Consider the following 22,695-nt stretch of genomic DNA (forward strand, 5'->3'; position numbering starts at 1 on the left):
GGTTCCTGCTAGGCTTCTTTGCAGCAAAGCCCCTTTCTAGAATTTACTTTCCTTTATTAGAGTTGCAGCTCGGCTTTGTGCGGGCCTCTGGGGGTTTTGGCCAGCCGTTGGCAATTTCTCTCAGACACCCAATTACCCCTGACGTCAATGCCGTCTCTCCCATCTCCCTTGGGTGCCCACATTTTTTCCTTTGTAACACTAATAGCTGACTAGCTAAGTGCCTGTTATTTCCTTGGCAGAAGATTTGATTGTGTTTTGGGCCGGATACTAAATCCAAAAACTATGTAAAAATGTCAATAGGTGAGTGCACATTGATTTCGGTTAGTCACAGTGATATTTGAGCCCCTTTGGGGGCTCTGTCTGGGGAAGTATTTTACAAGAAAGATAATATAACAGAAAATTACTGGAGCTGCACAGGTCTCTGGTGGATTTCTTAGGGGCCTGCTAAGTTTCTGTAGAATCAACAAATGCTTTATTAATCTAAATTTGCGGTTTTGTTCCTGCCTCTCTTCAGACGGCTCGGGCTCGCCGGAGGAGGCTCGGCGGGAGCGGGGCGGCCGGCGGCAGAGCCGGGCCCGGCCGGGGGCGGCGGCCGCGGGCCCCTCCCGGCCCGGCCGGGGCTGCGCTGGCAGATAACGCGGGGACGGAGGGGGTCCCTGCCAGCTGTGCGGGGCCGGCGCTGACTGGGAGCGGCTGATAAGAGCCCCGCGCGGGAGCCAGCCGGCAGCGCCGCTCCGCCAGCGCGCTGCGGGGCCGCGGCTGCCAAGGAAAGTTAAACACAACTGGTCCGGGGGCGGCGGGGAGGGCTGCGCTGCAAGATAATGGTAATTGATTGAATCAAAGTCGCAGAGCAGCCTTGTTTTTTCCACGCAATTAATTTTTTTTTTTTTTCTAATTTTCAGACCGAAGTATCCGAAGAGCTCAGGTTGCACCGAGCACATGCTGCACTAAAAGATAATAAGCACATGCCCTCTTCAGCTTTTTGGGGGAAATTCAGGCCAAGAAAAGGCACAATTAAACAAAACGCACCCCCTTAAAGTTACGAGCGCACGGCTCCAAGCTCAGCAGATCGTGCTCTTAAGGACAGGGAAAATCAATGGCTTTTTCAGGTCGCCAGGCTGTGTGTGCTGGCTACCAGTGACGAGCAGTCAATTTTGCCCACAAAGCCAGCAGATAGTGACACCAGAGAAGGGGATTGTCAGGGGACTGAGTTGTGCAGTGTCCACATATTGCATTGGGCTGCAGCCCTTCTTTCTCTCCTGCTCCCCACCACAACCCCATACCCCACTGCTCAAGATATATGTAGAGGATGACAGAGATTGATGCTATTTGTTTTTTTGGTGTTTTTTTTTTTTTTTTTTTTTTTGGTAATAGTTGCTTTGCAGGTTTAGTTTAGCCAGTTTGGATCTTTTTCATTAGCAACTTGCCAGCCAGAAATTTTTCTTCTCTTTTAAGGGGAATTCCCCCAATATACCGTTCAGGAGTAGTAATATAGTTTGTGTGGTTTGAGAAAATAAAACCTTTTAGTCTTTGGCAATTGCATCTGCAAGCAGTAAAATCTTATGTCAGCACAGTGTGCAGAGTGCAGGATATCTAATAGCTAGTAAACCATTTAAAAAGTCTTCTGCTTGATCAGATATAGTGCTTAATGTATAGTGCTGTATCTTGCCCAGCACATAATTAGTATTGAGGGTGGAAAAGCCTCCCCTGTGGACCATGACACCACAGACCTAAACTGGCATTTTTTCCACACATTAGAGTTTTCTTTCTTTGGTGGAGGACATTTCTTTGCTTGTTTTAAAAATCATTCTTTAAGACTTAACAGACTGTATTAGCGTATTGTGTATCTTAAATGAACCTTGCAAGCTCTAGCAGTGTATTCTTCTTCCCATATAGGCGCTGTGTAGGGTGGGCAGGCAAGCAGTATTGTAGTGCCAGAGAGATCAAACGTTGGCTAGGAAAAAAAACACCCAACCCTAACCTGGGAAACAAAAATTAACCAACCCACTTTGGCAGTGATTTTGTTGGATCCTATCCTGGAACAAGTGTATGTATGGATGTACTAGGAAAATGAATGGGCCTTATTGAGGTAAGACACTGTGGTTTATCTAATCGTGAAGAAGTTGGGATATTCACTAGAGCTCTGTCATGTTTTCCTCAGAATGGCAACAGAAGATTTCTTTATGTGTGGGCCAGATTAATGGGATTTCTTCCCAACTGGTGAAAGGGTGGAATATTTGCTGTCTGTTTGGGCAAGAGCAGGGTATCCTGATATCCTATCAAACAGTCTAATAGGTCTCCTCTGCTGAAAGAGCTGGTAATCTGCCTTGTCATGACCACTGGTTATGAAAGGGACAAGTCAGCTGTGAAGAAAGATAACTTTCTTGAAGGAACCCTGTAAAAATTTTGGCCTAATGCCAGCAAAACCATTGCTGATCAACTATGGCTCAGATTAGAGACTCCTTGTGTGGAAAAAAAGAGTTTTTTTCTTTTTTCTTACAGGCTTGAGAGCCTACTGGACTACTGTTGCCAACCTCCCCTCTTTGATGTTTCAGGTTCCTGTATAATTAAATCCACAACTGTAATATCGTCTTGTCTGTTTGGCCACTGTGGTATGACTGGCAGGTGACACTGCCCTTCTCTACCTTAAATACAGCTGGTGAGCTGCTCCTAGGCAGTCAGATGTTTTTAGACTAGACCAGTGCTTGGTAGCACCCCTTTCATCCTCCTCCCAGCCTGGCCAGTGAGCTCAGCCTGTTGGTCTCAGAAGTGCTGACAGCAATGTGGAGAACAACTGCCAAAGCAAAAGTACTGTGAGGTCATTTGGATAGATAAAAGTGAGTAAAATTCATGGAGATAAGGTGCACCCACTCAGCACCTGCCCACCTCTCTGCTCTGTGCTAAGGCCCATGGCTGCCAGCAGGGCTGCTGCCAGCCTGTGCTGGCATTGAGCACTCTCTGGGCTGAGCCACCAGCCCTGCCTGGGAGGGGTGTGGAGAAAGGACAAAACCAGCTACTGCTGGAAAGATTATAAAAATTACCCCGTGCTAAGATGCAGTGCTGAGTTTGGGGTGTGAGCCAGTCTGTAGGGCACCGGCATTCACAGACAGCTGGAGGAGCTGGCCTCTCGTGAGCCAGCTGCTGAAATGAAAAGGGGGCAGGTTTGAACCTCAAACCGAAACAAAGAGCACGGCTGGCTGTGCTCTCCCAGGCCGAGGCGCGGTGTGGCTGTCGCTTTTCCTGTGTTGTGTCACCTCCAGCGCGGTGTGCGAGGCACAGGCCCAGCCGAGCCACCGCACGGATGGACACGCTGCGCTCCCCGCGCTGAGGTGGGACCTGCTCTCCTGCCCCACCCGCGTGTCTGTGGGGCACAGAGCGGCCAGGGCTGCTGAAGGGGAAGGTGAGGTGAAGCACGAGTCAGTGGTGGGGAGCAGGTGGGGACACAGCGGGGCCAGTACCTCTGAGGGCGGAGGGAAGGAGGCTGTGGGACAGCCTGCAAATACCAGGGTGAGTTAAGATACCTTAAAGACACCTTCTCAGTAGTTTGCTGGGAAACAGAATTGTATGCTTGTTTTGTCATATCCTAGCTTTTAAATGTACAATGGGAGATAAAGGACATACTTTGGGTGAATCCTCAAAGCAGTGAAAGTAGGAGAATAGTAGGGTAGCAGCTGCTTGGGAGGTGGCAGCAAGAGAGGAAATGTCAGCATGGAGGGAGCAGAAAAGGGAGGAATGGAGAGGGAAGCATCACCAAAATTATTTCTATCCCTTTGTTAAGAACTTGGGACATTTGTGAGTGAAACAACTCTTGCTTTTCCTGGAGCATTTCCTTTTCCCTGCTTTTGTACAGGCCTGTGTAGCCATGCAGCCCTGGGTGTGTGTTACACCTATTACCAAAGCATCACTAAGGTATTAGCACTATTTTCAAGTGACTGCTCTGACAATGGGGTTGTTCTTGCCATATAATTCACAGAGCTTCACTCAAGTCACAGCTAGAACACTATACCTGCCCTGGAGAATAAGGAGGAAATTCACCAGGTTATTTTAAGTTGATTCTGTGGAAGCATGCAGGAATATATCCGAATTAAACTCAAAGGGAAGTGATCAGATTGGCAGCAGATTTCATCAGGTTTGTAGTTGTATTAGGAGCTCACATGAATCTTTAAAAATGTTTTAGAATTTAAAAACTTCAAGGTTTTGAGAAAACTTGTCACACAAAAATGATCAGTATGACTGTATCTCATACAGGGGCAAGCAGGCAAGTTCAGTAATGCATTGGGTACTTTATTTGAGGTAACCATGTGAACACTGGACCAGTGTGAATAGCCATTAAAAAGCATCAGAGTTCTGCTTTGTCTTTTAGTTGTGTTCAAGTGTGCAGGAGAATTGTGAAATTGTTCTTTCCGCTCTGGCAGTGCCAGGTTTAAGGAGTGTTAGCTGAGCAATAGTGCCTTTCTGAAGCACATAAACTTTTCCCCCTAACCTTTGAATGTGCATGCATTAAATTCACCTAGGTCTTGTAATTTTGACAGTTTTTGGTTTTGGTTTTTTCACCCCAGATCTTCATTATGTGGGCAGCAGTCTCTCCATTGCCATGCATTGATGCTCTCTTTTATATTGCTTTTATAGCCCCATTGTCCCTGGTCTTGGGTTCACAGAGCTGGTGGACAAAACAGTTGGCAAGGAAAGTTAATGACTTCAGGAAGGAGTAGAGTTGTATGCTCTGACCATGGAGATGACAGAAATGTAGAAAGGATGGAAAGAGGGTAAGCAAGGTCTTGAAATCGGAGAAGCTGATGGATTGTGTTCTAGAGGAAAGTTAGGGTGACAGGACTGGAAATGGGGGCAGAGGATGTGAGTCAGGGTGGAAACTGCCAAGAGGAAGATGAGAAATGTCGTAAAAGCATGGGGAGAGAAGGAGGGGAATAGACTGGTGAAAGGTAAAGTGGATCTGGAAGGAGCAACTAAAGTGAAACACACAGGCTAAGATAGTTGACTCAGAAGAAGACGTGGGAAATGTAAGATGAAATTAACAACTTCAGCAGAGGATAGTATCTTCCACTCTTAAAAAGTCCAAAACTTAGTACAAGGAAGAAATGCATCTACTTGATTTTACTTTCCTGTGCTTTTGACCAGGCAGTTCTACTTTCTTTTCCAACATTGATGGCTGTATCATTTTCCCTGAGACATTGTCATAGAAATAGACACAGAACCCAAATGTCCTGCTTCTAGGAAGCATGGGCAGGTAGTGTCTTCTCTACCCAGTGAGAGATGGGATTCTAGCCTATTAGAGAAATTCTTTTGGTAAAGCATCCTCAAAAAAAAAATTATTGAAAATGGCTGGTGACTTTCTTCTGGTAGTAAAAGAAAAGACTTTGACAAACAGTTTATATAGAGGTGATCTCCATATATCCTTTCCAAACTAAACTACTCTGTGATTGAACCATCTGAGGAATAAGACAATGTGAAGTTTGAGTTTTGCTTCTGGTGCAGGTTGAAGAGTCTTAATGAGTAGTGCTCTGTTCTAGCAAAGTTAGATGAGAACCAGGAGATTGACTTCCACAGGCAAAATAAGAATTCCTCAATCCCAACAGCAAATGTTGCTTGAGTTCCTGGGTAAATAAAACAATTAGCTCTGCAAGATGCCCTTTTCTTGGGTTAGAGGCAGCAACCACTTCAGGATGTCCCTCCCTTTGCAGGAATACCCATGGGTTTCCAGAAAGTGAGACAGGAAAAGGCACACATGCTCCTAGTGACGGCAGCTTGAGCTCATTACTCTGATTTTTAGATATGCTGGCATTGTCTCAACAGCCTGCATTCACATTTATGGCCTTTCCAGACTACTTATCTAGGAGAGAATGTGTGCTCAGCCTGCTCCAGTTCCATCTGAGCTTGAGCTCAGGACCCAGACAAAGCACACCACGGCTTGGGCAGCACCAGCCTTGGACTCTCAAAGATGCCAAGGCAAGACACAAAGTGGAGGTAGCTCTCCATGAAGATCTTTAACTTCTGGCAGTCCTGTTGGTCATCCCACTGTCTCTTGAGCTTGTCTGAACAAATGCATTGAAAATAGCTGAACTATTAGTAAATTATTCCCTCCCATGAATGAGCATGTAAGTATTTTTCTAATGAGATAAAAGAAAATGAGTCTTACTCTGCACAATTCTTATTAGTTTGCACTCCAGTTAATTCCTTCATGTTAATTAATCTTGGAAGGTTTTGGAGGATTTCTCAGCATCTACCAGTGCATTTTGCGGGACAATCTATGGAAAGGACACAACATTTGCTGAAGAACCTTTACTGTATTTTCCCAACAGAATTCTCTACTCTATGCTGAGGTTTCAAGAGGCTTTGAGTGAGCTGGTTGAGCCTCCTTTTGAACCCATCATGGCTGTTTCTTTGTATTTTATTTCCTTTAAAGAAATAAAATTCCTTTTCCCTTCCTTATGACAACAACCTTTTGCCAAATGAGTAAAGCACTTTAGTTCTTCCCAGCTTTTGCCCCATTTACCACCTTCCAAAAAGATTGCAGTGGATGTATGACCACATGTCAGATTTTCCCTGGAGAGATCTCTGATTTCTTTTCAATCAGTTCATTTAATTGACCATGTTTATTTCCCTAGCCCTTGTGGCTCCCTGAGTGCAGCTATTCGTCAGAAGCTGGATCTTAAGCATCCTTTTCATGTTGCACCTGGAGAATTTCTTAAACCATCTCATCTGTTCTTGGCATTTGGGGCTAAGCCCAAAAGGGAAGCTCTCTCAATCAAAAGGCTATCTAAATGGATAATGTGGTACTTTGAGACCTGTAACAAGGAGGCAAATGTCCCAGTCCCACTGCTGTGGTGCTGATCCCACCAGAGCCACCACAGCTTTGAAGGCTAGTTTGGGCAAGGTTCCCACCATGGATGTTTGCAAGACAGCTAACTGGAACTTGGTACACGTACCTAGCATAGTGCTTAGATGTAGAGCCTAGGCATGATGCCCACGTTGGAAAGCAGCTTTGTAGTCTATATCTGCTTAATTTAGTCCTCAGCTGGCCTCCTGAGAACGGCTGTTTGCTGCATGTTAGTGTCCAAGAGCAGGAAGAGATGGAGGCAACTTTCATCAGAACGAAGATGAAGTGACTTGGCACTCATTGGAGTTTGGAGGCTAAATTACCTCTTAAAAGATCATCCTTACTGCTTGTCTACAGTTTCCAAGCTGTAAATAGGATGGGGAGAAGGATGCCTTTGTATCCTATGTTCCCTGTTTCTAGACGTTGTCTTTGTGATATGAGCTTCCTTCTTCAAAGTCTATAAAATTGTGTTTGAATGCTTTTTATGCTTTAGTTTGGCATACAGCATAAACCCAAGCAAACTGACCTGAGACAGGAATGCATTTTCCTCTTCAGTGACTTCTGTCTGTGTCCACTGCTAGCATCTATATTAGCAAATACAATTTCTTGGGAACATCCCAGAGCTTTTCTTTTCCAGAATGTTTTTAATAGTGCAAAGCACTGTTATTTCCTAGAAAGTTTGGTCAGCTTCTTCCACATCAATTTTTGAATCCCCATTCTATTACTTCCTTATGACATGTTTTATTCAGTCTTTTTAAAAATAAACATTCAGGGCTTGGACTAGATGATCTCCAGAGGTCCCTTCTAGCCCTGGCTATTCTGTGATTCTGTGAAACATAAGTCAGAAGTAATTAGAGAGAAATGTACCACATTTGAAGTATAAATAGAAGGAAGTAAATGGTATGATGTGTCACTATAGTCAATGGTCAAATATCTGAATTTTAATCTTGAGAGTTAAGTTAAATAAAAAGAGATCCTTTTAAATAACTTGACATTCCCTTAATGATCCATGAGATGTAAATCTGAACATTTGACTTCATTGCAATAATACAGCTAGTTTAAATTTTTATTATTTTTAAGCCCACAGCCAGCAGGCTGGAGTAAGTTATTTGCAGCGTATTTTTAAAGTCCATATCAAAATATTAGCCACAACTGTCTGCTGTGTATAAAAAAAAAAGGGGGGGGGGGGTATGTTTGAAGTTTAATCATGCTTCTACTTATGCTCAGTCCCAGAGCAATCCTTTTTTCTGCTGCTGAGCTCAAACAGCTAGTAGCCAGGTTTGATCTGCTGCCCCATGGAGCAGTGCCCTATGTGAATTTGAAGTTTTCTCAACCCGGGAGGCCGGCAAATAAAGACTAGCCTCAGGTAGCCAGAGCTCTCCTTCCCAAAGCAGCTCCCGGGGCGCTGCCTGGAGCAGTCCTCCTGAAATTGTTTCAGGCAATTGCTACAGACTATCTGTACTACTGCCCCTCTTACCCCTCCTTTTCTCCCCTCCTCCTGGCATAAGGGAGGAGTTTTGGAGTCCAGGAGTCCTATTTGACTTTAATAAAATGAAGGAAAAAAATTTTAAAAAATAAAAAGCAGAGCAGTTTGTAGGGAACTGGCACAGACTGTGGAAACAGGAGCCACAGCAAGACAAAACCCAGTGGCCTTCAAAACTTTTTTCTCTTCTTTCTCACCACATGACTTGAAGGATGTGGACAGTAATTAAAGGACCCCCTAGCTCTTCATTTTCTGTGCCTGGTCCTTTGATCTGGTTCGTGTCGGGTAGCTATTTTCATTGTTCCTGTCTTTTCTTTTATTCTCACCCAGCCCCTTTGATGTGAGCAATGATGATCTTTAATTCCAAAATAGGAGATGGGCAGGATAGCAGTACTGGCCTTATATAATGCATCTTTCACATCTTATTTTTAAACTTGAGCATAATAGGTGTAAGTCAGAGCCTGGGGAGCATTAACCCTTTCCATGCAGAGGAACTGCTGAGGAGATTAAGGCCCTATCACTTTTGGTAACGTCAGTCAGGTTAATTTTCTGTAGATGCCTACAGATGCATTTTTGAAAAAGATTATTATTATTATTATTATTTTCCTGCAAATATGATGGATCTCAAAATATAATCTGGAGGGAGTTTGTCCTAATTGTTCCCATGTGGGAAAAATGTGCTGAGAAAGAACAGTAAAGCTAATGCAGTTATTCTGACTGGCTTCACTTGGCAGCACAGTGGGAGTGAAGCATACTGTTTATTAGTGTATGTTAATAAACTATAAGGGACAAGCTGCAGGTGGCGGCTTATAAACTGTTAGCTCAGGTAAGATAGATGACAATATGGAGGTTATTAGTAACATGAGCAGGAGAGAAGGGCTGAAGGTTCTTAATGTTGTCTTGAAATCACAAAAGCCCGGCATGTCTCTGTGTGCTGCCTCTTCCTCACGGGACACACAAACCAAGTGGCTGCACTGCAGCCAGGCTGGGTGGCACTGGGGCTGCAGCGCCACCAGATGTGGCACGAGCAGGAGCCCCTCTGCCAGCCACCTGGGGGGACGGTCCCCTGCCGGCCTGCGTGGGGGTGGCACATGTAACACCCCCATGCCATGCTTTGGAGGGTGGCACATGTAACACCCCTGTGCCATGCTTTGCAGGGTGGCACATGTAACACCCCTGTGCCATGCTTTGGAAAGTGGCACACGTGACCCTCCCGTGCCATGCTTTGGAGGGTGGCACATGTAACACCCCCATGCCATGCTTTGGAGGGTGGCACATGTAACACCCCCGTGCCATGCTTTGCAGGGTGGCACATGTGACCCTCGCGTGCCATGCTTTGCAGGGTGGCACATGTGACCCTCGCGTGCCATGCTTTGCAGGGTGGCACATGTAACACCCCTGTGCCATGCTTTGGGGGGTGGCACACGTGACCCTCCCGTGCCATGCATTGCAGGGTGGCACACGCGTGCAGGGCAGCACAATGGCCCCGTGGCCCTGCAGCGGGGAGCCCCCCATGCAGCCCCAGGGAGGCAGGTGGTGCTGGCGGAGCCCCTGCCCGCGCTGTCCCCGGGGAGCTCCGCATTACCGCGGTCCCCATCTGCCTCGGCGGCACCTCCTCCCTCCGGGCCCCAGCAACAATGGCTCTGCTGCTGCTGCTGCGCCCTGCCCGAGCCGGCCCGCTGACATTTGCAGGGTTCAGCCGTCACGGCACAATCCGCTCGGGAAATGCAGCTGTAATTGTAAATAGGGAGCCCAGAATTTTCAAACTTCAGGTCTCGAGGCACCCGCGGCGTGGAGGGGGAGCTCAGCTTTCCCCAGTGCCTTTTATTTTAGTAGGATTTGTGACTATCTGAAAATTTGGAAAAGTATAGGTCTGTTGCTAAGCCACTTAAACATTAATGTTTGAACATCATATCACTGGTTTTTGTGTTCAGAAGAAGACCTAAATGGGCACAAATTAAAAAAAAAAAATCCTAACGTTTTCCTGATAGAATTAATTAGAGGCAAAATATAACAAATTGTCAGTAAGAAATAACAAAGAAGCGATGAGGATAACAAAGATTAAGTGTGGTAATGGACGGAGGCAGCTTGATGTGTCTGACTATTTTAGTTTAAAACCTACCTTTTTCTTTTCATTCACAAAATATATATGCATAAGTGGCTTTGTATCTGAAACAATTTTAGATGTGGATTTATGCCTTCATGACACCTGCTCTTTTAGGGACATAAAATGCGTGTTACGTTTGTGTAGTTCTTAAAATAATAGCTGTTAATTAGATAACTTTCAGAGTGATTCTTATTATATGTTATGGTCCTGGATCAGCAAAGTAGTTCAGCAGATGCCCAACTGGAGCACGTGATGGGACACGTAGGCTTTTCAGCCTGCACTTGCTTAAACCTGAGCACATGCTTAAATAGTTTGCTGAACAGGGGCCAAGACCAGATGTAGTGAATACCTAAAATTAACTTTGTTAAATGGCTTACAATATGCCACTTGTTTCCATGTGCTTTTAAATTTCCCACTTGAACATTATTTGTGCTGAACTTCTGTGTGTTTGTCCTTGTCTGTAGAGCTCTTTTTAAAAATATATATTTAAAATACTTTTGGTTCCCTCAGAATATTTCTGTTAGGCATGAAGGAGGAAAAATTCTCTTCCAGTACAGTTGGTCTTTAGTGCCAGTGGTTTTGTAGCTGGGGTGCTTTAAGGAAATAAGGGAAAGGAAGGTTGTAGAAAGGAATATTTCACTGGAGCAGCTTCTGGAGTTGGAAAAAGTAGACACACTTCTGAGACCTGGCAAAGGGATGTGGAACCTGTAATCTTGTCCACTTTTTCCAGCTATATCAGCTAATCTAATAATAGAAGCTTATATGGCGATGTAATTTCTTTTTTTAGACAGAGAAAACAAACATTGAAATTGCAAAGGGGAAAGTTGGCACCAATACATTCCTCAATGAGTACTAGGGCCCTTTCTTCACTTGGAAAGGAAAAAAATTCCCTCTTTCTAAAGCTACCCTGTTTTAAGGGCTCAAGCACGCCCAGATAGCCTCTAGTTAGGTTTCAGCAGTCTAATGAAGCCTGCCTTTTTTGTGATTTCACTGCACATACTCCCTGCCTGCCTTGATTGGCAGCTGGGTAGCAGACCTCTGCAGCTGTGACAATTTGCCTGAGGGAGACTGTAAGTGTCTCATTGAAACTTGCATTGTAAAATCCTCCAAAATGCCTCCCATAATATTAGGCACAGGAGAAAAACACAGGTGTGAAAAACTTTCACAGATCCCATGAGTTCAATGTCTCTTGGCAGCTTTGGTGGATTCAGTGTTATAATATAAATTTTAAACTTGCTCTTGCAAAGCAGAAGTTGCTCCGTCTTCTATCACAAGAAACCGGCAGCGCCGGTGCCGCGCTCGCCTTTCCAGGGCGATGAGGATTGGTTATCCATGGGTGAAACCTGGCCACCTGCTGTGACTCGGAGCGTGTGCCAGCACAGAGGGGACACAGGTGTCCCTGCAGGTGTCCCCACTGCTGGGGCACCTCGCTGGCATGGCAGAGCTTTAGGAGCTCCTGTTTTCTGAGTGAAGGCATGGTCTCATCCTGCCCAAAAATGAGCGCTCATTGAATGATTCTGCTTCCAGTGAAGGAGGAATTTGAAAACCTAAGAGGTGTCTCCATGAAATCAACCTTCCTATATGTATGTACAATTGTTTTTTCTTCAACTGCTTAAGTAGCTTAAGGTACTCCTCAGTGGCACATAGGTGAGACTCAGCATTGCCAGCATGACTGGAAGATGAATCTTGGCTTCTGAATGCCTGATGCTTTTGCTGTTGTGTTTGTTCCCAACTGCTTGCCTGTATGTTACAGCAAATTTGCTTCCTATATTTGCCATAAAGGAATCTCAATATGACTGCAGACTTAAGATCTGGCACTTCAACAGTCTCAGTAGGTTCAACACAATATTCAGGAATTAAAGTGCTGAAGAAATGCAAGCAGCTCAATTTAGACTTAAGAAATGTGCCTGATTTGAGTGAGCTGATGCTGATACATGGAAGTTTCCCTGCAAGCCAGCCAGGCTTTTTTTGTTGCTTAAAGGGAGGAGATTTTAGTTAAGTTAGAACATTTGATTTGCCTTCTTGAATTGTTTTTGATTAGTGAGTGAGTGCAAGGTTAAGCTTTAATAACATATTCCTTGTAATAAAATCATGCTGGTGAGTGATATATGTGGCTAAAAAGATTTAGATACACTAGTCTGTTAAACTAACACAATTTGGAAATGCTCTGGAAATAAGCACATAAAGTAAGAACTAAAGGCAAATTTAAAGATTTTTTAACTCTTTCTGGGGCTAAGATTTTTCTGACCAAACTGGCCTGTTCTGGCAAGCTGAGTGAACAAGGCAGCATGACTGCAGTCTTGGTAAAAGAGAAACTGTTTTGAATTTAGTAACGAAAAGTGTTTAATGCATCACTGAGTTTCTGCTGCTGTGAACTAGTAACAGACCCTGTGACTAGTTAAAGCTGAAAATAACAAATCTCAAATTCAAATGGCATTCAAAAGTTTCATGAGAGACTCTCAGTACTTTCCACCTTCTCTTCTGAACTACAAACTTTGGTCAGTTCAAGACGAATCAACGATGCTGTAATATGTAGGTTTTGTGAGTTGGTAGCTGCAGTAGGGCTGAGGTTTTAGTTTCAGATTTTTATCAGGGTTTTCTGCTCTAGGTGCTTTCCATAGACTGTCCTAAGAGCCATGAAACTTGTGCTGATGTATAGTGATTCAATGTACTGTAAACTACACAAGAGGGTTCCGTTTCATGGCTGTGTGAAGCTTTTGTGTAAATGTTTTTAGTGGTGTCAATTGAGAAGCTGAACTCAAAGTTCAGTTGAGCATTAGGGGTATCATTTGAAAGCTCAGTTTGAGTTACTTGCTTGTTGAGGCTGGTTCATTTCACAGGAACATTTTAAACAAACTTTGTGAAGCAGTGCAGTATTATGTTTCTTATTTCGTGGATCGGGAAACTGAGGCACAAAGCTGTGGAGTTTCTTACCTTTCTAATGCACTTGGGAATGTTAACAGAACATGGAGCCTCCAGACAGTGCTGCTGATGTGTTATTGACTGCTGTGTGCTGCTCCTGGTCTAGCAGGGGAGTCTAGTTTATCAAAGGGAAGGGGTTTTGTCTCATCATTGAGGAAGGAAATGGATTTAAATGTCAAAGGTTGGGAAAGCCATTGTCTTCCCTTTTATGGCAGTGAGCATGTCATGCTCCTCTGCTTACCAAATAAATGAAACTATAAAGGAAATGGTAGTTTTGGAAAAAAACCCCCAGCATTGTAATCCAGAGCATCTGTTTTCTACTGTATTTTTTCCCCTGGTCTCTTTTTATAATTTACATCCAAAGCATGAAGTGACAGAATTTGGCAGACTCGGATCTGTACAGTAGAGCTTAATGGCTTTTTAGCAGGGAATAAATAAAGCCCCTCAAGCCTGCTTAGTTCTCACCCATGCACGTGAGCAGGGAGAGGGGGAAGGAGTGTTGTATTTTTCTTGGAAAAAGACCTTTTCGGTTTCTCCTAATCTGGCACCTGGAGGTCCAGCTGTGCTGGCTTGAGGCTGTGTGTAGCCTTGTGCATGGGAAAGATGATGGACAGGCCGCTGTAGAAGTTGAAATGTTCCATGTCTCTACAGGCAATATGTATAGCTGTATTTGTGAATAGTGGCAGGGCGCAGTTGGAGGTGGAATTACTCTTCAAACAATGATTTGCCAATAGTGCTACAGTCTGGGCTGGTTTCTGTTGCGATTTGTGGGGAGGGCCAGCGCCGCGTGGATTTTCCAGCTTTGCTTGCTCGAGCTACAGCAGCCATGGAGCCTCTGTGCCTGCCATCATTGCTTCCTGTCTCCATGAGCTGATTGTAAATTCTTTTTCCTGGTTTGAGCTCTGCACATGGCCTGGAAATGTGTCACTCTGGTTATGTTTGGCTTCTTGTTCTGCTAATTTATACCAGTTTCTACTTCAATATATTTCCATTGGCTTAATTCAATGGCAGGATTTCTAATTTACTTGGGTATAAGTAGGAATATTGGGTTCATTACTCCTAATAGTTTAGTAATCTTGATTTATTTTTGTTCTTCAGTCATGCAAATGCCAAGGTTAACTTGCTCTTAAACACTTTATTTTCTAGGACATAAAATGATTCCATATTTAAAGAAGAAAATAGAGGACAATTTTATTCTGCAGAGTGGTCTAGGTTGGGGGATCGTGGGTTTTGTTTGTTTGGATTACAGAACTTAGAAAATGCTGGGTTAATATTTGAGAACTGAAAGATTTAATTTGCCCTCACTGGTACTCTTGGATCTTCTGGATTCCTCAGCTGTGGACTGGGAGCTGATATGGAGTGGCACATACTTGGCCCAAAATGTTTCCAGTGCCCCTAGTAATAAGTGATTTTAATGGAGAACTTTTCACAGCAGAGGACTCAGAGATATAGTCTGTGCTTCAATAAAGATGCTATGTCTCCACAGTGTACATTAGTCAGTGAGTTAAACAAGCATCAACATTAAAACAGACATTATCCCCTGTAGTGTATTTTCTTAGTGCTTTGTCCATTACAGCTCTCAAATGGTGAGGTTTCTAGTCCTTCCTGTTGGAAACAGCTCTTTTCTAACATTTGTTGCAGATATTTTTCCAGTATCTAGCATAAAATTGTGCTTTCTTCTCTCGTCCTGCCCTCCCCAAATGCTCAGTGGAATGCAATGATGGTGTTTACTGTGCATGAGCCCCTTGGAAGCAGCTCCTGCACCTTCCTTAGCTGTTCTTTAACAAAGATACATATAATCAGACCTTTTAACCTTTCCTCATAAATCAGTCCATCCAGCCCATTAATCACTTCTGTTGCCTTTTTCTGAATTCTCTCCAATTTGTCATCATCCTGTGGCTGGGGACAGCTCGGTGACCACAGCCCTGCACGGAGGCTCAGTACCAGCCCACTGCACCCAGAGATCAAGATTTATTTATTTTGCCCCTCTTTCCTTTTGCTTTATTCCCAGTCAGAATATATCTCCTACCCACTCTGCATAATCACTTCCTTAAAACATTTATGGAGATAATTTGCAGTCTTACAGCCCCTCTGTCATTCTCTGATACTGAGTTAGCAGAGATTGATAGGGCAAAGGATTGAACGTGACACTTTGTGTCTCTCTCTCTCCCTTCCTTCCCTTACTCCCCACCCCAAAATAAACTACACAACTCTTCATTTGGTGCATATGGTCATGTTGAATGTGAGGAAAGAGGTAGCATTAGAGAGGAAAAAAAGATGCTGAAAATATAATTGCCTAATTGTGAATCCTAAGTAGTGCAGGCAGCAGGGGCGGCCCTGACTGGAAGAAATCAGAGGGTCACTAATTCATACTGCCAACATCCTAATTAGCTGTGCAAATGTAATGTTTATATTGTTGGGGATGGATTACAATATCCATTGTAGAATGGAAAGAAATAAATGAATTGTGTCAGTGGAGCTGTGTAGAAAACACTCCTGCCACCCCATTAAACCATGAGAAGTAGCTTAGCTACTAAAAAAAGTTTGTTTTCAGGCTGATGCGCAAGTCTAATTGGGTTTCCAAAGAAAGGAACATGTTTTAATTATTAATTAGAAATCAGAGGAGTAAAAGAGTGGAAATCTGCTTCAGCTGGAGGTTTTGCTCAACGCTGGATTTCTCCTTAATAAGCTGAAACATTCCAGGCCTGCCTTAGTTAGCGGTTGGGTGCAGTGGCTTTACTCGGGGGGTAGACATCTTAATGCTCATGTAATTATCATGTAATTATTTTGTAATGTGGGATCAAAATTTTGCATAGATGGCATTCTTTCACTGAACTTGAAAAATAAAAAAAGTTGTGTTCATTAATGCAGTGATTCAGTCATTTTGGTCTAAGAAGCAGGGTTCCCTCGTCCCCCTCCCTATCTCTTTAAGACACAAATATTTTGAAACAGTTTTAGAGATGATGACCTCAAGATGAATAGAATTATTTAATTTAGATTTTGTTGAATATTTATCAGATTTCTTGTTGGTAATACTGCCTTTCAACAGAAGTGTCAAGTGGGTTGCAATTATCATCAAAGCTGATAGGTACAAATAAGCAATGATCCTGTCTGCTATCACAGGGTGTGCAGGTTCATAAAGGGGAATTCTTGTGGAAGTCGCTTTCCCCCTATGAATTTTCCTCCCTGTTGCCATTGAACTTCTGGAATCAAAGTTGTTAAAGACTGATAGACTCTGTCAGAAGATGTTAAGTGGATTATGGCCCATCATAATAAATATTCCCTGTGGAGAGACAGGGTATGTTCTCATGCACACAGAGTATGGAGCTGCCTCTTTTGACTTGTGCTTTCTAGTGCCTAGAAGTACTCTTGAGCAGAGTTCTGCTCTGTTTACAATTGCACACAGCTTGTCTGCACAGATGAAAATGTTACTGGGCCAGTGCTGTAGCTCTTATGGCTGGAAATCACTGGCAGCCTGGATCCAAGCTGAATCACAGGTTAAAGCTGACAAGTTAAAGAACATAGCAAGAGCTGCTGGCTCTTCAGCTGCCAGATGTTTGTAGATCCATGTGTGTCTGAAGGGGAACTGCCCATTAAATGTCTCAGCTTAATAGGAAAAGGGGATGGGAAAGAAGAGCATATGACTCCATATGGCTCCCTCAGTGTGGCAGTAAATCCTTGTGTTAGTGGGGTGCAACTGTGAGGAAATACAGAGCTGTCTCCTGATGTTGCTGTTGCATAGCAAAAAATCCATGGAGGAGATGGGGAGGCTATAGCTAATGTGGAGTGGATGGCTTCCTTTGGGTTTATGGCTTCCATGAACTTGTAGATGCAGCATTATAATAAACAAAATATCTGACTTAACAGAGCAACCGTTAAGAACATTTAAATTGGTCTTTTTTTATGCATCTGCTGAAATTATTATATTTGAAAATGTTTGGTTTGTATTCACAAAAGAAGTAAAATTTCCTGATTGTGGGCCATTTAGCACCTGTTTCTGCCTATAAGACTCGGTATACCTTTTCCGAAACCTTGTTTTAAGAAAGAAAAAAATAGTTTCTAAGTTGTTCTTCACCAGATAGCTGCACTGGGCTGTCCTACCCCTTCTCTGTAGTTTTTTTACATGATGTTTAGTTGTAAGGGATATGACAAAGCTAGATACCACTATCAAGAATGGACATTATGATTTGTGTTACTACCCAGAGCTAATTCTGCTTGTGTGAATTGTAAGGTAGCTTTGGTCCCCCTCCCTACTAACAGAGCTTTCCCTGTTATCAGAAAGGAAACCACCTTGCTGACTTGTAGTCTCCCAGCAGAAGTCAGGTTAAGCTTCATAGTGTAGTGGAAGTAACAAGTAATTAAGAATAACAAGCAATTGTGATTAAAAACTCAAAAGAAAACCTTCACTTTCAAGGGGCCATATGTTGGTAAAAGTGCTCCCCAGCTGAACCATATGGATGGATGGAATGTGGGATCTCCTACACATTGGGAAGAGGCAATAATAATTTGTGACTTGACATATTATTGCCATGTTTCCTTTTGATCATGCCAGACATCCACAGGTCTTTGTCACATTCTTGTAGGAGAATGAGCGTGGGTCTCTGCAAACTTTAGTATCTTAGTTTCAGAGTTAAAAGCAAGTGTGCCTTTAATGAAAACAAGACTGCCTTCTAGCAGAAGTTGCCTTGGTCAGATGATGCAGTCAGTGATCCTGTCCCCTCCCCTCTCTTGCTGGAACCTGGAAAAACAGTTGCAAGTACCATTTTGAAGGCTGTTTTACCAAGTGTCTGGCAAATGCTTCATGTCAAAACATCCATCTTTTCCCTCTGTGGGCAAAGAACGAGCGCAACTCACTCATGTCTTCATTGGTCACACTAAGAAGGCTAAACACACCATCCAGTAAAATGCTTTAGCTTCAAAAGTGGAACAAGTCCTTTATTTTGGGGAGGCTGCTTTATCCCTTTGTGAAAAAGGAAGCACAAAGTGCTGCTGTAGAGCAATAATAGAGATGTATTAAGTCTTTAATCAACTTCAGCAGCTTCATGGAGACCTTGCAACAGGGCTTTGGGCTGAGATTTGTAGAAGAGTGCACAGTGATATCTTAGAAAGGGACATGATGACACCTCGTGTGTGTGTGTGTGTGTGTGTGTGAAAGAACTGCTAATACTGACATCTAATATCTTGAATATACGTTCTGCTGTTGTACCTCCTGGCACACCTTGGTAGTTTCTTCGTCCACTGCATCTTCAGAAAGCTCATTTAGTTGTGTGGGAGAGGATGTGATTAGCAGCAGTGGCATGTGCCTAGCACTGCTGTGTGATTTGCAGAGGTACTTGTGAGATGCCTGAAAGGTGTTTATGTTCATGTTGCCATTTTCAGTAATCAACTCTTACTGATTTTTTTCACAAGAAATCAAAGTTATTTTATAGGAAAATATTATGGAGGTTTCTCATTGATCAATGGATTTTTGATTTCTAAAACTTGCAGCAACTTAGAAGCTTTTTTGCTTTTTGTCCCTATGTGCTTCAGCACACACATAAGCCCGTCTTTGAACTAGTCTGGGAAGTGTTTGACATGGAACATTTGCTGATGCATTCTTTTTCTTCCTAAGCCATCAGTGGAACAACTTGCTGCTTCCTTCTTGCATTACAAAGTTGGCCCACCTCAATCACCCTTAGCAGCAGTGAACCCCAACACAGCCAAAATAATCTCCATATCTAACGTGCATGCAGGCAGCATCAAGTTTGGGAGGTCAGTAGTATGCTTTGCAAGTTCTTGCATTACACATTATCAGGAGAAATGTTTTTAATTGCATACAGAGTCAAACACAATCAATAAATTCAGGCCCTATAGGTACAGATTTAGGTATTGTTTATTCTTCCTTGTTTAGAGAAGCTTTTGCAGTCAGCTCCCCTGCAGTGGGCTAATGCTGGCTGGCTGCCAGATGCCCACCCAGCTGCTCTCTCTCTCCCCAGCCTCAAGAGGACTGGCAGAGAAAGTAAGATTAAAAAGCTGAGTTGAGATAAAGACAGGGAGATGGCTCAGCAATTACTGTCATGGGCAGAACAGACTCGATTTGGGGGAAACTAACTTAATTTTCCTGCGTGCCCCAGGAGCGCCGGGCGGTGGGGGGTCATGGCCAGCCCAGTGCTGGTCAGTCAGCGGTGGGTCTATTGTGGAGCCAGCTGTATCCAGCCCAGGGCAGCCCCTGACCCTTCTCACAGAAGCCCCCCTGCAGCCCCACAGGCCAGCCTGGCCAGCACACCCAGCACACACTCACGTTTCCCCCCTGTGCTGTGTGTGCAGCACAGCCTGGCCAGCCTGACCCCTGGCCTCCAAGCAGATGTCTCCAACTTTTCTTGCCTGCTGTCAGGGTAAGTAGGTGATGGACTCTCACACGAATGTTGATCCTGAGCCTGGCTTGTGGAGGCCCTCTTTGATGTTTTATTTTGGCTACTTGCCAGGGGGTCCAATATTTAAAGCACAGGGGTAACGATCAGATTATTTTTATTATCCCTGCTTCAGAATTCACTGTTCTGCAGACATCGTTTCCTGCACTCTTGCTGGGTAGCAAAATGTCCCCAAGAAGGACACGCCACCAGATGCAAGATCTGTTTTTGTGTTGCTGGGAGAAATAACACAAGGACTGCAAAAGTTGCCTGGCTGTTCAAATACTAATGTCACAAACTGTGGCTTGCTCTTCACTGCTTTCCTCATTTAGCCATCCCAGAGCCCTCTTTGGAAAAAAAGCACAATGCACCTGGTGGGTCGAGAAAAGCCTTCCTTGCTTTTGTTCTGGATACCTGGTGAGGTGTGTGAGCATGTTGTGGTGCAAGAGTAAGTGTATGTTGTAGAAAAACTCAGGATAGAATTAATACCTGCCTGGAGGTTTCTATGTACTTAGATGGGAAATTCAGCCTTATCAATCATTCTTTGTGTTTCACTCTTCAGAATAAGTACTATTCAGATTTATGGGCTGCCTAATTTATTAATATGAGTAAAAAGAAGACAAAGATATATCTGATTCATTGAATATAATCTTTTGGGCAGATCAGGAAGATGAAGAAAAATACTGAGTGCTGGCTTGGAATAGAAATCTTCAAATATTATCATTTGATCTAGAAATAAACTGGCAGAGCACAAAGGTTGCCTACATTTAACATTCATAGCATTTTACTACTAGATACAGTGCTTACCTCAGATGTCAGAAAATAAGAGACTTTGCACAAAAGCTGGGCTTTATTCATTTTGTGACACTCTTCCTAATGCTACCCAAACCAGCATGTGTTGGTCTAATTGCCCTTCTGTATCTCCATTTTTATATCACTGTAAGTCTTTGGAATTTGGAAATTCTTGATTACCCTGTGTACTGTAACATTTGAAACTGTGCTTGAGCCTAACTGTATTTTGATGTCCCTGCTTGCTTTAAATGGCAGAAACACTGAATATAAATTAGAATATATTAGCATTTTCCTGACTTAAAAGATGACATTTATTGTGAGTCATAAAGAGTTAATCTTAGACTTTTAGCTCTGAGCTTACTTTATTGAGCTTCTGCATACACGTGTTAATTTTCTCAGATGAGGGATAATGGATGTCACTTGAGAAAACAATACTGATTTGGGTTCTTTCATAGTTTGTGGGTTTATGTCCCACATGGTATAGAAGCAGGCTCTGGGAGATTGCCTGAAATATGCCTGGCCTCTCAGCTGCACTAAAAATAATTCCTGCTTCCCTTATTTCTAGAAGTAATTCTGAGATGCTGCAAACCTTTAGCTCCTTGTTTAGGAAAAAGATTCCTCTTCAGCTTTCAAGTAACAATAAGGGAATGGTCTTTAGGTGTAACTGTTGTATTTCCAAACCACTCCTTTGTAAAAATGCATGTATGTTGTGGAAATTTTTTTTTGTTTTGTTTAATCACTTTTGTTATGAAGCGTTCTTGATTGGGTGACCTTTCTTTGAGAGCAGCACTTCACATTGGATTTTGGCAAAATGGGTTTGATCATCCTTGCTTTACTAAGCACTAGCACCTACATGACAGTAATTCACCCTCTAATACCCCCACAAAACCTATTTATGCAGAACTTGACATGATTTGCAGTCTCTGTAAATGAGGAATATAGGACTTAAGCAGTGCCTAGAATTATTTTTTTGACCTCAATTTAAGTTATTGGAAGTATTAGGCTCGTCAGACAACTAAGCTGTTCTCTAACCTGGCACTTAGCACCTTGTAACAGAACTGCACTATCAGTTCTGTGGCATTCATGTGTCTCCCTCCTAACTTGAAGGTGGAAAAATTGCAAGGGAAATTGCTGCCCAGCATTGGAGAGTTGCAGGCAGCCAGTTAAATTGATCTTAGTGGTGATAATAGTCCAAGTAAGGCAACACAATCACAACCTCTTTATTAATATTTGCTGACCATTGTCCATTTTAACTCCAACACATTGCCTGTGAATGCCAGTAAGCATCCCAATGTCAGGGTACTCATGTGAGCTTTGTGATCTGCAGTACCCACAGGTACAGAGGTGTTATTTTATTTGTTTGTTTCCGGAGAGAGAAAAAATGCTGGCAATTAATAGATTCTAGAGATGTTTTTTTCCAACACCAATTTTAAAGAAGTGTGTGAATGGAAAAATTAGTTTCTGAGAATTCAGATAACATCTGCATTAATATGGTATATTGTAAGGATCATTAATGTTCAGAGTGTATTATCAGGTGTTTTCTAATGCACTTTTGATGAGCTGTAATGATGCTTGCTGTAGTGTTTTTTCATCTCTACTCTCCCTCCCTTTTTTTTCTGCTTGATTGTAATAATGACTTAACCCAGGTGGTAGACTCTATCCAGAAAGTGCCCAAGGGAAATATTATTCCCTAGTACCAGCAAACATCACAGATAGTCATTGAGTTCACTATGAAGTTTCCTCAGGAGGGAAGATCTTGGATCTCCCCTTGGGTATCTGGACCTGCCCCACATTTGCAGTGTAATAATCTGGCTTTGGGATGAGATGGAGAAATGGCAGAGAGAAACAAGATGAAAAATGGAAGTGGAAGGGAAGGAAAAAAAGCCAGTAATGTGTGGTAACTATTGAAATGATTGATTTTTGTTAGAATATAACTTGTCATAGAATAAGGTCCTGGAAAGTATTCGGATAATTTTGAAATTATTATTAAAGAGCACAGTGCAGTTTCAAATGACAAGGATGAGTGCAAGGATACAGATTCTTCCCTTTGGATATCTCAGGGTATTGGTTGGTTATGATCCTGCTAGAAAATACTTCTGTTTTTTGGATATGACTGATATTTGTCCTTAATATTTGTCTTTTGTAGCTCTCTTAATCTGCACTATCA

At 43.1% G+C, this 22,695-nt stretch overlaps 1 protein-coding gene across 5 annotated transcripts in view; it reads left to right on the top strand.

Annotated features, from left to right (window-relative positions):
• The window catches only part of ZNF423 (zinc finger protein 423), a 226,971-nt gene that overhangs the window by 91,717 nt on the left and 112,559 nt on the right, over positions 1-22,695 (top strand). Inside the window, exon 1 of one of the 5 annotated variants that reach the window (XM_039721424.1) lies at positions 3,297-3,400. The exons of 3 other annotated variants lie outside the window; for them this stretch is intronic. Coding sequence is in view for 1 of the 2 variants with exons in the window: in XM_039721423.1 (XP_039577357.1) it covers positions 19,691-19,721 (31 nt within the window). In the remaining variant the exon portion in view is untranslated. Of the gene's footprint in view, positions 1-3,296; positions 3,401-19,672; positions 19,722-22,695 lie in introns of those variants that run through there. One more of the 5 variants, XM_039721423.1, reaches the window with a different exon arrangement.

The sequence above is a fragment of the Passer montanus genome, unplaced genomic scaffold, assembly GCF_014805655.1.
Source record: "Passer montanus isolate IOZ18808 unplaced genomic scaffold, ASM1480565v1 scaffold45, whole genome shotgun sequence".
NCBI lineage: Eukaryota > Metazoa > Chordata > Aves > Passeriformes > Passeridae > Passer > Passer montanus.